The sequence below is a fragment of the Ahaetulla prasina genome, chromosome 2 (assembly GCF_028640845.1).
Source record: "Ahaetulla prasina isolate Xishuangbanna chromosome 2, ASM2864084v1, whole genome shotgun sequence".
In the NCBI taxonomy this organism is placed as follows: Eukaryota; Metazoa; Chordata; class Lepidosauria; order Squamata; family Colubridae; genus Ahaetulla; species Ahaetulla prasina.
The window spans coordinates 219,124,063-219,137,230 of NC_080540.1; the positions used below are offsets into that span (position 1 = coordinate 219,124,063).

General features: G+C 36.1%; 1 protein-coding gene across 2 annotated transcripts in view; it reads left to right on the forward strand.

The window, feature by feature from the left end:
- The window catches only part of SLC24A2 (solute carrier family 24 member 2), an 81,567-nt gene that overhangs the window by 39,219 nt on the left and 29,180 nt on the right, over positions 1–13,168 (forward strand). For both annotated transcript variants that reach the window (XM_058169865.1, XM_058169866.1), the window contains 2 exons: positions 6,705–6,755; positions 9,564–9,659. In XM_058169865.1, coding sequence (XP_058025848.1) covers positions 6,705–6,755; positions 9,564–9,659 — 147 coding nt within the window. The remainder of the gene's footprint in view (positions 1–6,704; positions 6,756–9,563; positions 9,660–13,168) is intronic.

Consider the following 13,168-nt stretch of genomic DNA (forward strand, 5'->3'; position numbering starts at 1 on the left):
TTGCAACTCCAAAGTTTCTGTTAATTACCATGTACTTACCATTACTATTATAAAATAATTTGAATGAAACTTTATTGTTGGGCACAAGTAAGCAGAGGAGTTGAATTCATGTTCATTACATATTACCTATACACAAGAATAAGGCAAATTGGCACTAGATAAGAGTCAATGGAATTCACAGGGGCCTTGACTTTGGTCCTCTTGTGGCTGCATAAGTATTCCAAACTGATGACATGTATGACTCCACCTTTGGGCTCCACCTGGTCATCTTCAACATTTATTTTTGAAATTTATATTATACTCCACTGAGCAAAAAGTTGAATTTGTTTTATTTGTGCATTACAAATATTGATCAATAATTGTAATGCACAAATAAGATACAAATCTGCTTGCTCCATTCTGCTTACATAGAATTTAATTACAGTGGGATGAATTATGGACTTAATGGTGTTTGATAGAGCGATGTGACATTTTTACCAATTTCTTCCTTCATGCACTAGCCATGAAAGATGCTGTAAAGGGAGAGTTGATGTTGGGTACCAGGAGGGAAAGAAGGAATTGGTAGTAACATCATCCTAATCACACTGTCTTAACGAATTGTCTCTCTAGAAATTCTGGCGTTTTCTATTCACAGGGCAGCTAGCAGATTTGAATCCAATCCAGTAATTGCTTTTGCTTAGTTTGAGAGGTGGATATTTATCTGTCGTATCAGAATTTTAAATGAAATATATAAACTACTTCATGATAGTATACTGATTTTAGTCTTAAATTAATATCATTAGACTCATTAGCAGTACTGATAATGGACTGAAAAAGCAATGTTCATATTGCTTTAATGTTTAATTCTCCATTCTTTTTTATTTGTTAATATGAATTCTATTTTAGAATTTTATTTGTGTCCCTACTATTAATGGAATAAAATGTTTACAAAATAATGCTGGTTATCTAACATACTTTCCTTAAATGTTTTGGGCATATAATCCTTTTTCTTTTTAGAATCATCTTGGATTTCAATTATTGTACTTTATATACTTTTGGTTTATTATATGTATTTTAGACTTTCTGGGTAGCTTTTATCTTCCTGTAAATGTTTACTTTATAGTAGTTCTTTTAATAATTGCAACATTCTGTTTCACAGACATTTATTTTTAGCCATCCTAGATTTGATATTTTCCTCATTTACCAGGGTTTTTTTTTAAAACATCCTGGATAAGAATTTAAACCAAGCTATCTTTCTAAAATTAAGATTGCATCTTTATCTCAGGTTGCTGTCATTTCAACTGAGCAAGAAATGAAAACAGATATTTTAATGCATTTTGCAGATGTTCTGGATTCCATCTCTGTTTTAGATACTGTGCTGATGTCATTAACAAATATGTTACTACATAATAATAAGTAATGTACCCCAACATAATATTTTTGAGTTGTGTCATAGATTCTAATAAAAACCTGACCAATAATTCAAATCTATTCATTTATTTGCATTCATGCATTATTTTAACTGCACCCCTTTTGGCTAACTTCTAGTTAATACTAAGATAAGTTAACCCACAAAGTAAAATCCTGTCCTAACTTAGGACAGGATTTTACTTTGTGGGTTAACTGATTCAGTCATTTTAGTGAGAAAAGGAAACATGTCATTTGAAGCGATACATAAAATGAAGAAGAAAGAGTGAGCCTGCTCAAATGTAAGACATCTTTTAGCTTAAGAGCTGTGGTGGTGCAGTGGTTAGAATGCAGTACTGCAGGCTATTTCTGCCGCCTGCCGGCTGCCTGCAGTTTGACACTTCAAATCTCACCAACTCAAGGCTGACTCCATTTTTCCGAGGTTGGTAGAATGAGAACCCAGATTGGGCAATATGCTGACTCTGTAAACCACTTAGAGAGGGTATTTGCCTCGGAGTCTTTTCTGCAAGGAGGGTTTTCTGGAATGCTGACAGAGGATTGTAAAGCACTGTGAAGCGGTATATAAGTTCTATTGCTATTAAGATAGGGAGGGACAGCTTTCCAATGGAGCCAATCTACCCCTTTAATAAGTTCATCTAAAGTCCCTTGTCACCAGGCAAGCAGAAGCATAAATGAAACTTCATTTTTCAAGTAGTTGTTGGCCTGTCAAAAGCAGATCAGAACACATTGTCTGACAGCCACTCTTATTCCCTCTTCCCATCTAAAGGCTGTAGTGCAGGGGATGAAAAAGACACAAGGAATAAAATACTGTATGTAGAAAGAGATAAGAGGAAAAGACTTCCTTCAAGGATTCTCGATATTGAACACATAAAGTAAGGAAGAAGTCCAGTGATGGGTTTAGAATAGAATAGAATAGAATAGAATAGAATAGAATAGAATAGAATTGAATTTTTATTGGCCAAGTGTGATTGGACACACAAGGAATTTGTCTTGGTGCATATGCTCTCAGTGTACACAAAAGAAAAGATACCTTCATCAAGGTACAACATTTACCACACAAATGATGGTCATAGGGTACAAATTTAACACTTAATGATACAACACTTAATGATAATCATAGGGTATAAATAAGCAATCAGGAACAATCAATATCAATATAAATCATCAGGATTACCAGCAGCAAAGTTACAGTCACAGTCATAAGTGGAAAGAGATTACTGATGGGAACGATGAGAAGATTAATAGTGGTGCAGATTTAGTAAATAGTTCGACAGTGTTGAGGGAATTATTTGTTTAGCAGTGTGATGGCCTTCGAGAAAACATTGTTCTTGTGTCTAGTTGTTCTGGTGTGCAGTGCTTTATTGCTTTACCAGATGTTTCTGTAATTCTGTCTAATTGTTCAGTCTGAAACCCTGGAATTTGCAGGCTGCTATCATCAATTGATTCATTTAACCAGGTTTCAGAGAAGCATAGGACTGCTGAATTGTGAAAATCAGAATTGTATTTGTTTAAGAGGAGTATTTCATCCATCTTATTTGCAAGTGAACGTACATTTGTTAGGAAAATTGAAGGCAGAGGAGTTTTATTGCTACTCATTCTTAATCTGTTTAAGATCCCAGCCCATTTACCTCTCTTTTGCCGCTTTTGTCGTTTGTTTTTTTTTGGTAATCCATGGCTCCGGGGGAATTGCCTCTTCCTGTGTTAGAATCTCCTCCACGTTTGTAAAGACGGGGGGGGGGTTTGAGATCACAGAAATCAAAATTTACTACTGGTTCTATGGGTGTGGCTTGCTTGGTGGGCATGGCTTGGTCATGTGACTGAGTAGGCATGGCCAACTTGACATCACTCACGACCACAACCAGTCACATGACCACCCCACCTAGCCATGCCCACAGAAAAAGGTAGGAAAATTTTTTGAATTTTTAAAAAGAAAAACCCTCCCAGCCTGCCGAAAACTATTAGAAGTCACTGAAAAAGCCACTGCCATCACCATCCTGTTCTTTGTGCAGGCCGCGCACGCGCATCCCATTACCTGCTGCGTTACGCTCGGACTGACGCAGCAGGCAATGGGATGCGTCAGTCTAAGCGCAACGCAGCAGGCAATGAGATGTGACGGCAGCAACTTTTTCGGCGACCTGCAGTGGCTTTTTCTTTTTCGATGCGACTGTGAGAAGCCTCCCAGCCACCAGCTCTTTGCCAGCCACTTCCCGGCAGTTGGGTGGGCAGGCAGGGCAAGTGAGAGGTGATCAGGCTATCAGTTCAGGGGTATGGCCAGCAACCAGTCAGTACCGGTTCAGCGACCCAGGCAAAATTACCGCTAACGGTTCTCCCAAACCAGTGCATACCGGTAGAAACCCACCATTGAAGAAATCTTTTCATAGCCATAGTGAGCCAGGAGGAGACAGCCAAAAAGTAAAGCAAGAAAGCAGAAAGATTGCTCAGTTTGAATTGCAAGCTAGTTAGGAAAAAAAGGAAAGTGTATTTCCTTCAGGTGCTCCTAGAATATACAGTACATATTCAGAAATGGGCATATTTACTACTGAGAAATAGTTACAAGCACTGAATATAGTTTAATAATACATGGATCAAATGGAATAACTGCTGAATTATAAAACTAGCATTCAATTTTTTTATTTTTTTATTTTTGAATTTATATCCCGCCCTTCTCCAAAGACTCAGGGCGGCTTACATTGTGTTAAGCAATAGTTTCATCCATTTGTATATTATATACAAAGTCAACTTTTATTGCCCCCAACAATCTGGGTCCTCATTTTACCTACCTTATAAAGGATGGAAGGCTGAGTCAACCTTGGGCCTGGTGGGACTTGAACTTGCAGTAATTGCAGGCAGCTCTGTTAATAACAGACTGCATTAGTCTGTAGAGCCACCAGAGGCCCAATTGTATACACTTTATGAATATGTAATTCATAAAGAAATCAAGCTAATTCTTTAAAATGTAATTTTGATTATGAAATTCTGCCTAAGGTTACTATGGTCTTTTTAAAATAATCAGAGGAAACAGAAGTAAATAGAATTATTGAGAGTGAGGATGAATATGTAAATGAATCAGCTATTGATACCAAATTATTTTTGCAGAAAATCACAGGTGATTAGGAAAGGAAATTTCTCCATAGAATTCTTTAATATTGGGAATCAGATGTACAGTCTTTCATTGAAGCACAAGTTATTTATTATGGTACTGAAGGCAGCGGTGGCCAACCAAAAGAGGGGCAGGGTTATAACCCTGTTATATAGACTTCTGAAAATTACAATATACACTGATCAATTCAGTAGAATAATTTATTGAATATTTAATCTTAAATGAATTGAACATGTATGATGATGCATGATGAGGATAATGAGGGTAGCAATATATAGACAATAGCTCATTGAGTTGGAGAAAGGCTATGGCCCTAAATTAAGTTACTACTGATGTATTATTTTTTTCCTAGGTCCTATCTTCCAGAGGCCTTACTTTATTTTTATGTATTTAACTTTTTATGAATATGTTTCATATAGCCACACATCTCACACAAGTAACTCTGTATGTCTTACAAGGATGACTAGCACAGAAACCCGCAACATATATTCCCCCAAGATCCAAGGATAAGCAATTTACATTGCTCAGAGGGGGAAAAACATTTCTAAAACAGGAGAACTCATTTTTCCATTTGATTCCAGTGCCTGGGGAAAACAACCAGGACTTCACTGTCTTAAAAAGGCTAACAGGTTTACGGCCATCCATATTTTTGAGGGAATACTGTTCCATAGGGCAGGCACTGGCACTGAGAAGACCAGTATGGTTCAACAGGCTGGCATTATTTAATAGAAGGGACCCAGAACATGCCTTCTCTATGAGATCTGGTGAGGGGAACACACAATGGGAATCTAATCAACATTTCTTTCTTTTATATTTGAGCTGACAGTTCATTTGGGAAAAGTGAATTTTGGGAAGAGGTCATTTACTCTTCTGATGCCATTGTTCTATTAGATCTTAACAAAACAGGAAGAAGATGAGGCTGAGGGAAGTTAAATAGTACAATCCTACATTAGCTTATGAACAGAATCCTTCTCTCTATGAACATCTGAATTATGATATTGAAACATGTTTTATTATTGTCCAGCTATTTAGACAGTCTTTATAAGAATTCTATTATGTAATAAGATGTAATATATGAGTTAATGATATTAATTATATTAATTAAATGTTCTTTATGTATATCCTTTCTTATTTTATTTACCTTATTCTTTTTATTCCTTTTTTTCTGGTTATTTAATGTCTTAATTGATCTTCAATCATTCTGTCATAAATCATTACAGTTTAAAAAACCATTAAAGCTAATTGTTTACTCTTATAAAAAAAAATCATATAGTTTGGTTAAAGAAAAAAATGTTGTTCTGATATTGCAAAAAAGTAGTGAATTGTTTACATTTTCATTTCTTAAGTGAAATTCTAATGAGTAAAAGTTTCATAAGCGCACAGTTGAAGATCTTGAGAATTTTACCTACACATTAATTATAGAAATATGCAAAACTCTTTAACAATCCTACAATATATATGAGCCATGGTGGCGCAGTGGTTAGAAGGCAGTACTGCAGGCTACTTCTGCTGACTGCCAGCTACCAGCAATTCAATTCTCACTGGCTCAAGGTTGACTCAGCCGTCCATCCTTCCGAGGTTGGTAAAATGAGGACCCAGATTGTTTTGGGAGCACAATATGCTGACTCTGTAGACCGCTTAGAGAGGGCAGTAAAGCACTGTGAAGTGGTATATAAGTCTCAGTGCTATTGCTATTTATACATTAATTCAGTAACATGAATGCTATTTCTGTGGTTCCTCATGTCTCTGAAAAGACAGGTTTTTGGTTCAGAAACTTTTAAATAATATTTTTTTAAATAGTTTAATTAATAGTTAATTTCAGTCATCTACATTTACATCTAAATTATCCTAAAGAGACGGGGCCATCTTACAGAGACAAAATCTAACACTTTTTCATTATACTTAACGATATAATAAGAAAATACAAATTGCAGTTTGTAGGACTGAGGAAAAAAATTTGTTCTGCTTGCATGTTCAGTTGTGTTTAAAGCACTTTGCACAACATGCTTATTATGGAATAATATTTAATTATTTTTTTTAAAATTCTGGAAAAACAATTTTGGATTTCAACAACTTGAAATCTACTCTATGGAAAAGTTACTGCTATGGAATTGATTAAGAATGTATGAAAGCATGTCAATTTCCTTCAATGTCTGAGAGTTCCTTATCTCTGTTGTCTTTTACTATAATGTTGTAGAGCTTGGATCATATGGAAAGCTAAAATATTATGACACAATGACTGAAGAAGGTAAGAAATATTTTAGATTTTTTGTGTCAGCCTTTTTATTTATTTTTATATAAAAAAACCTATCATGGTTATTTTTTTCCTTTCAGTTCCTCTCTGCATGACATCAATGTCATAATGTGATGTGTTACCATTTTAACATTTTTAACCTTTAATATTTTTTACTAACTTGCATTTTTAATTTTATTTTCGTGCAGCATATACGATCAACATATTATTAAGAGCACTTATATAATATTGATAAATGTTTGATAGATAAATCCTATACATATTTTAAACCCTGCATTCTTCAAATAAGCGTATTTACTTTTATTAACATTTAGGGAAATTGTTCATTGTGGTTATTGTTTTTTATATTAAAAAGTTAAAAATTGACCTTTTTAGTTCCACAAATAGATATTTGTAAATATTAGTGTTTTTGCCAAATTTCCTATAAAATTTCCGCCTTCTACATATGAGAAAACATTATTAAATTTCATGCATTTAGGAGAACACATGAATGCATGAATAGGTTGCTCTGCTGCATTTTCTATAGTAGGTGCATAAGAATTGAACATCAGAAGAATTAGTGTATAAAGGTCATCACAGACATTTTAGAAAATGAAAAGCACTCAATCTCACTAGTGCTAGGCATTGTAGTCATGTCACTAAAGTGGAAATAGGTTCAAGTCTTACTGTAGAATTGTGTTGCTGTATTTAAACAAGTGAACATCCGTTTAACAGCATATGACTAAGTGACAAAAAGTACACCAGAAATACTCTCTGTTCTTTCTGTACTGAAATTCAAGCTCAATTTGAACTTCAAGAAGAGTATTTTTCCTTTATTTTTATCTTTAATATACATTAGATTGTATAATTATTAAATGCTGAACTGTCGTTTGTTATTCAGAAAATCTTCATTGAACGAAAGGACAACATCTGAGTCGCGTATGATATTTGCCTTAACACATCTGTATTTTAGGACAACAGTTTTGCAAAATCATATGAAATAGAGAGAAATTGAGCAGCATCAAATTGATTTAATTTAGTAATTTGTTTTCCTAAGCCCAGCCCTTTTGTAATTCCACAGGCAGCAGAAGGGGAGATGCAGCTTTTAAAACTCATTTTTAATTCTGCTATATTTCTTTGTTGAAGGGCCATTCGGCTTTTATGGTGTTTATGTTGCATCACTGCTTATCCAGGAGTCTCTGACCTTTTCCGTGTATTTGCAAAACAATATCATATTTCTCTGATATATAAAAGGTATTGAAGAGAGATGAGTGTTGCTGTTCTCCTGTCTATCCCACCTGAATATGTTTTTCTTACAATTTTAAGGAAGTACAATGAAGATGGCAGATATACAAAAGAATCTGAGCAGGAGAGAGAGAAAATTATTTAAACTTTTCCCCACCTTCCAATTTCCCTTTACTGTCCCTATCATTTTGGTCTCAGCTGCTTAAACTTCCCTGACCTTGTTAGAACTCCGATTTCTTTTCAAATCATGTAAATCTTTCCTCTATGAACCAGATAAGTGTGTGTTTAAAAAATGTTTGTTAGTTATGATATTCTAATGTTAACTGGGCTGATAGCTCTTTGAACAACAATAGCTGAACCAGATGAAGGAAGCAAAGATATTCGATTTCCGGACAAATTCCTCAAGGGATAGACATATTCATCTCAGATAAACACCATCTGATTTTGTATTTTCCTAGTTCTAGACTTCTAATATGGACCACTGAAAGGTTAACATGGAATTACATGTGATATCATATCATGTCTCGAAGCATAAGTGTAATGACAGTCTGCCACTATCACTCAGCTCTAATGATGGCAGGAACAGTACCTGCAGTATTGCACCATTATACAGCAAACCACATAATGAGATTGTTCAAGTTCCAGGACAGTAAATTTACATTTTTGCTTTCTGCATTCTTCACTACTGATGCAAATGTATGTTATTTGAGAATTTGATGTTATTATTTTAGGTTTGACTTTTCCATTTATATGTTAAATGAAAGGAATGACCAGACTACCTATTTCTGTCTTCAGCATTTTTCTTTGAAATAACTATTTAAATAGCCTTTCTTTTCTTGAAGGGTAATATTTGTGTACCCTGTGAAATATTGTGTATCTTTTTGTATTACCTTTATTTAAATGCTGATATTTTCAAATTGTGTTAGCTAAACTAAATATGTTGTTTTGTGAAAAACAGTGTAATAATAACTCTGAAATATAACTCTAAAAGATTAATTCTATCATAATAGCAGTTCTTTTGAAAGGATATATATGTGCCAGTGTCCTACCTGAGAAAAACAATTGTATTGGTGACTATTACATTTCTTAAATATTGTTATTTCATAGTGAGGTTGTATCTAAGCTTTCAGATACATGCTTATCATCTCCTATTCAATGCTTTATTGCTTCTGATGTAATAAACCATTAATTTTTCTAGATTAATATGAAAATCAGGGATTTTGATTTATCAGGAAGGAAATAAGTAAGTAATCTGTAACCCAGGCATGTAAAAAAACAGAACCAAAACAATGTTTGTCTTCTGCCTTCCTCTACAAACACTAAGATTAGTAGCTATTCTTCAGTGCTTATTCTCTACAATTATGTTTGAATTACCCATCTAGTTTAGGATAATAGGAAAGCCTAAGTCTATTTCATATTTTGAAACAAAGTACTTATTCTTTCTGCTGGGAAAAGTTTGGAGTAGGGATCAGGCCAAGTTAGCAGAAGCCAGAATGACATGCTATCACTAAATGAATAAAAAGTGAGGCATTAGCTGAGAAATAAGTATGCTTTAACAAAGATGTGTATATTTTGTAGGAAGGTTCAAAGAAAGGGCATCTATTCTTCATAAGATGGCCAAAAAGTCCCCAGAAATAGATGGTGAACAACGGAATGGAAGAACCAAAATTGCTGGTAAGTATAAGTGATCAGCATTGTTTCCTTCAAAATAGATATTTCTTTTATTACCATAGGTTAACATGACTATTCTCCTAAAATGCTTTTCTAATACGTTAATTTATTGGAAAATTCCTCTGGAACCTTTATAATATATTGCAAAGTTGTGTGTGTGTGTGTGTGTGTGTGTGTGTGTGTGTGTGTGTGTGTGTGTGTGTATATATATATATATATATATGTTTTCTGAGGTTTTCGCGGGTGTTTGTATGTAGGTCTTTGGTTATTCGGGTTTTCTCCCGCGTAAAATTGAAAGTATCCTGGCGACGTTTCGACGAAGTCTCATTCGTCATCTTCAGGCTTCAGCCGTGCTTCTGGGAGGAAGCACGGCTGAAGCCTGAAGATGAAGAATGAGACTTCGTCAAACGCCGCCAGGATACTTTCAATTTTACGCGGAGAAAACCCAATAACCAAAGACCTATATATATATATATATATATATATATATATATATATATATATATATATGTTTTCTGAGGTTTTTAGCGGGTGTTTGTATGTAGATCTTTGGTTATTCGGGTTTTCTCCGTAAAATTGAAAGTATCCTGGCGACGTTTGATGAAGTCTCATTCGTCATCTTCAGGCTTCAACCGTGCTTCTGGGAGGAAGCACGGCTGAAGCCTGAAGATGAAGAATGAGACTTCGTCAAACGCCGCCAGGATACTTTCAATTTTACGCGGAGAAAACCCAATAACCAAAGACCTATATATATATATATATATATATATATATATATATATATATATATATATATATGTTTTCTGAGGTTTGGTGTTTGTATGTAGATCTTTGGTTATTGGGTTTTCTCCCGCGTAAAATTGGAAGTGTCTTGGCGGCGTTTGATGAAGTCTCATTCGTCATCTTCAGGCTTCAGCCGTGCTTCTTGCTCCCAGAAGCACGGCTGAAGCCTGAAGATGACGAATGAGACTTCGTCAAACGCCGCCAAGACACTTCCAATTTTACGCGGAGAAAACCCAATAACCAAAGACCTACATACAAACACCAGCAAAACTATATATATATATATATATAATCATTGTGATATACATCTGAATGCAACTAAACTTATGTTAGGTCAATAATAAAACTATTTTATATTATAACACCCTCTATGCTGCCCTTGAAAAATATTCGGAGCTTTAATTATTGCAAAATGCATCTGCCTAGGTGTCAAATACTCAACTCATGTAACACCATTACTACATGAGTTGCAATTGCCTATGTGTTTCCTAGTGCCATTCCAGATGCTAGTGTCACCTTTAAAATCCTTCATGACTTTGGACCAGGTTACCCGTTGTTGTTGTTAGTTGCGAAGTCGTGTCCAACTCATCGCGACCCCATGGACAACATTCCTCCAGGCCTTCCTGTCCTCTACCATCTTCTGGAGTCTATTTAAACGTATGCCTACTGCTTCAGTGACTCCATCCAGCCACCTCGTTTTCTGTCGTCCCGTTCTTCTTTTGCCCTCAATCTTTCCCAGCATTGGGCTCTTCTCCAGTAAGTCCTTCTTTCTCATTAGGTGGCCAAAGTATTTCAGTTTCATCTTCAGGCTTCAACCGTGCTTCTGGGAGGAAGCACGGCTGAAGCCTGAAGATGACGAATGAGACTTCGTCGAAACGTCGCCAAGACACTTCCAATTTTACGCGGGAGAAAACCCGAATAACCAAAGACCTACATACAAACACCCGCGAAAACCTCAGAAAACATATATATATATATAATCATTGTGATATACATCTGAATGCAACTAAACTTATGTTAGGTCAATAATAAAACTATTTTATATTATAACACCCTCTATGCTGCCCTTGAAAAATATTCGGAGCTTTAATTATTGCAAAATGCATCTGCCTAGGTGTCAAATACTCAACTCATGTAACACCATTACTACATGAGTTGCAATTGCCTATGTGTTTCCTAGTGCCATTCCAGATGCTAGTGTCACCTTTAAAATCCTTCATGACTTTGGACCAGGTTACCCGTTGTTGTTGTTAGTTGCGAAGTCGTGTCCAACTCATCGCGACCCCATGGACAACATTCCTCCAGGCCTTCCTGTCCTCTACCATCTTCTGGAGTCTATTTAAACGTATGCCTACTGCTTCAGTGACTCCATCCAGCCACCTCGTTTTCTGTCGTCCCGTTCTTCTTTTGCCCTCAATCTTTCCCAGCATTGGGCTCTTCTCCAGTAAGTCCTTCTTTCTCATTAGGTGGCCAAAGTATTTCAGTTTCATCTTCAGGTTACCTGAGGGACTGTCTTTTCATAGTTGTTTTTACCCATCCAATTTGGTTCCATAGGTTGAGCATGTTAGAGGTCCTATCAACCAAGCAGCAGCTAGCTTCTTTGAAGGCTATGAAGACCTGATTTTCTCAAATGAAAGCAGATCTGAAGAAACAAACAACCTACTCTCTAATAAACAATTTGGTTTCAGAAAAAAATTATCCTGTAATTTACAACTTCTGCACTGCAAAAACATATGGACTACAAATCTTGATCAGGGCAAAGCAATAGATGCAATTTACATAGATTTCTGTAAGCTTTTGACTCTGTGGTACATGACAAACTTCTCCTAAAACTAAAATCCTATGGCATCTCCGGACCCCACCACAATTGGATAACAGCGTTCCTGTCAAATAGACAACAAGTGGTCAAAATAGGTAGTGCCCAGGGGTGAAATCCAAAAATTTTCCCTACTGGTTCTGTGGGCGTGGCTTGGTGGGCGTGCCAGAGGAAGGATATTGCAAAATCTCCATTCCCACCCCACTCCAACAGAAGGACACTGCAAAATTTCCATTCTCTCCTCTCCTGGGGAAAGGATATTGCAAAATCTCCATTCCCACCCCACTCTGGGGTCAGCCAAAGATGGTATTTTTCGGTTCTCCAAACTACTCAAAATTTCTGCTACCGGTTCTCCAGAACCTGTTAGAACCTGCTGGATTTCACCCCTGGTAGTGCCCTATCAAATCCTGTTCCTGTCAATAGCGGCATTCCCCAAGGCAGCGTTCTTGGACCAACATTCTTCATATTATACATTAATCATCTCTGTGACCATATTATAAGTAATTGTGTTCTCTTCGCTGATGATGTTAAACTATTTAACACTACCAACAATACAGCTACCCTTCAAAAAGACCTTGACTTTCTGTCGGAATGGTCAAAAACTTGGCAACTCCAAATCTCAACCAGCACATAAAACTCCAGTCTTACACATTGGAAAAAAGAATCTGAACACTAAATACAAGCTTGATGGACATTACCTTGTAGATGACCCCCACCCCGTTAAAGACCTTGGAGTTTTCATATCAAAAGATCTAAGTGCCAAAGCTCACTGCAACTACATCGCAAAAAAGGCTTTAACAGTTGTAAACTTAATCTTGCGTAGCTTCTTCTCCAGAAACACTACACTACTAACCAGAGCGTATAAAACATTAGCTAGACCAATTCTTGAATACAGCTCGCCTGTCTGAAACCC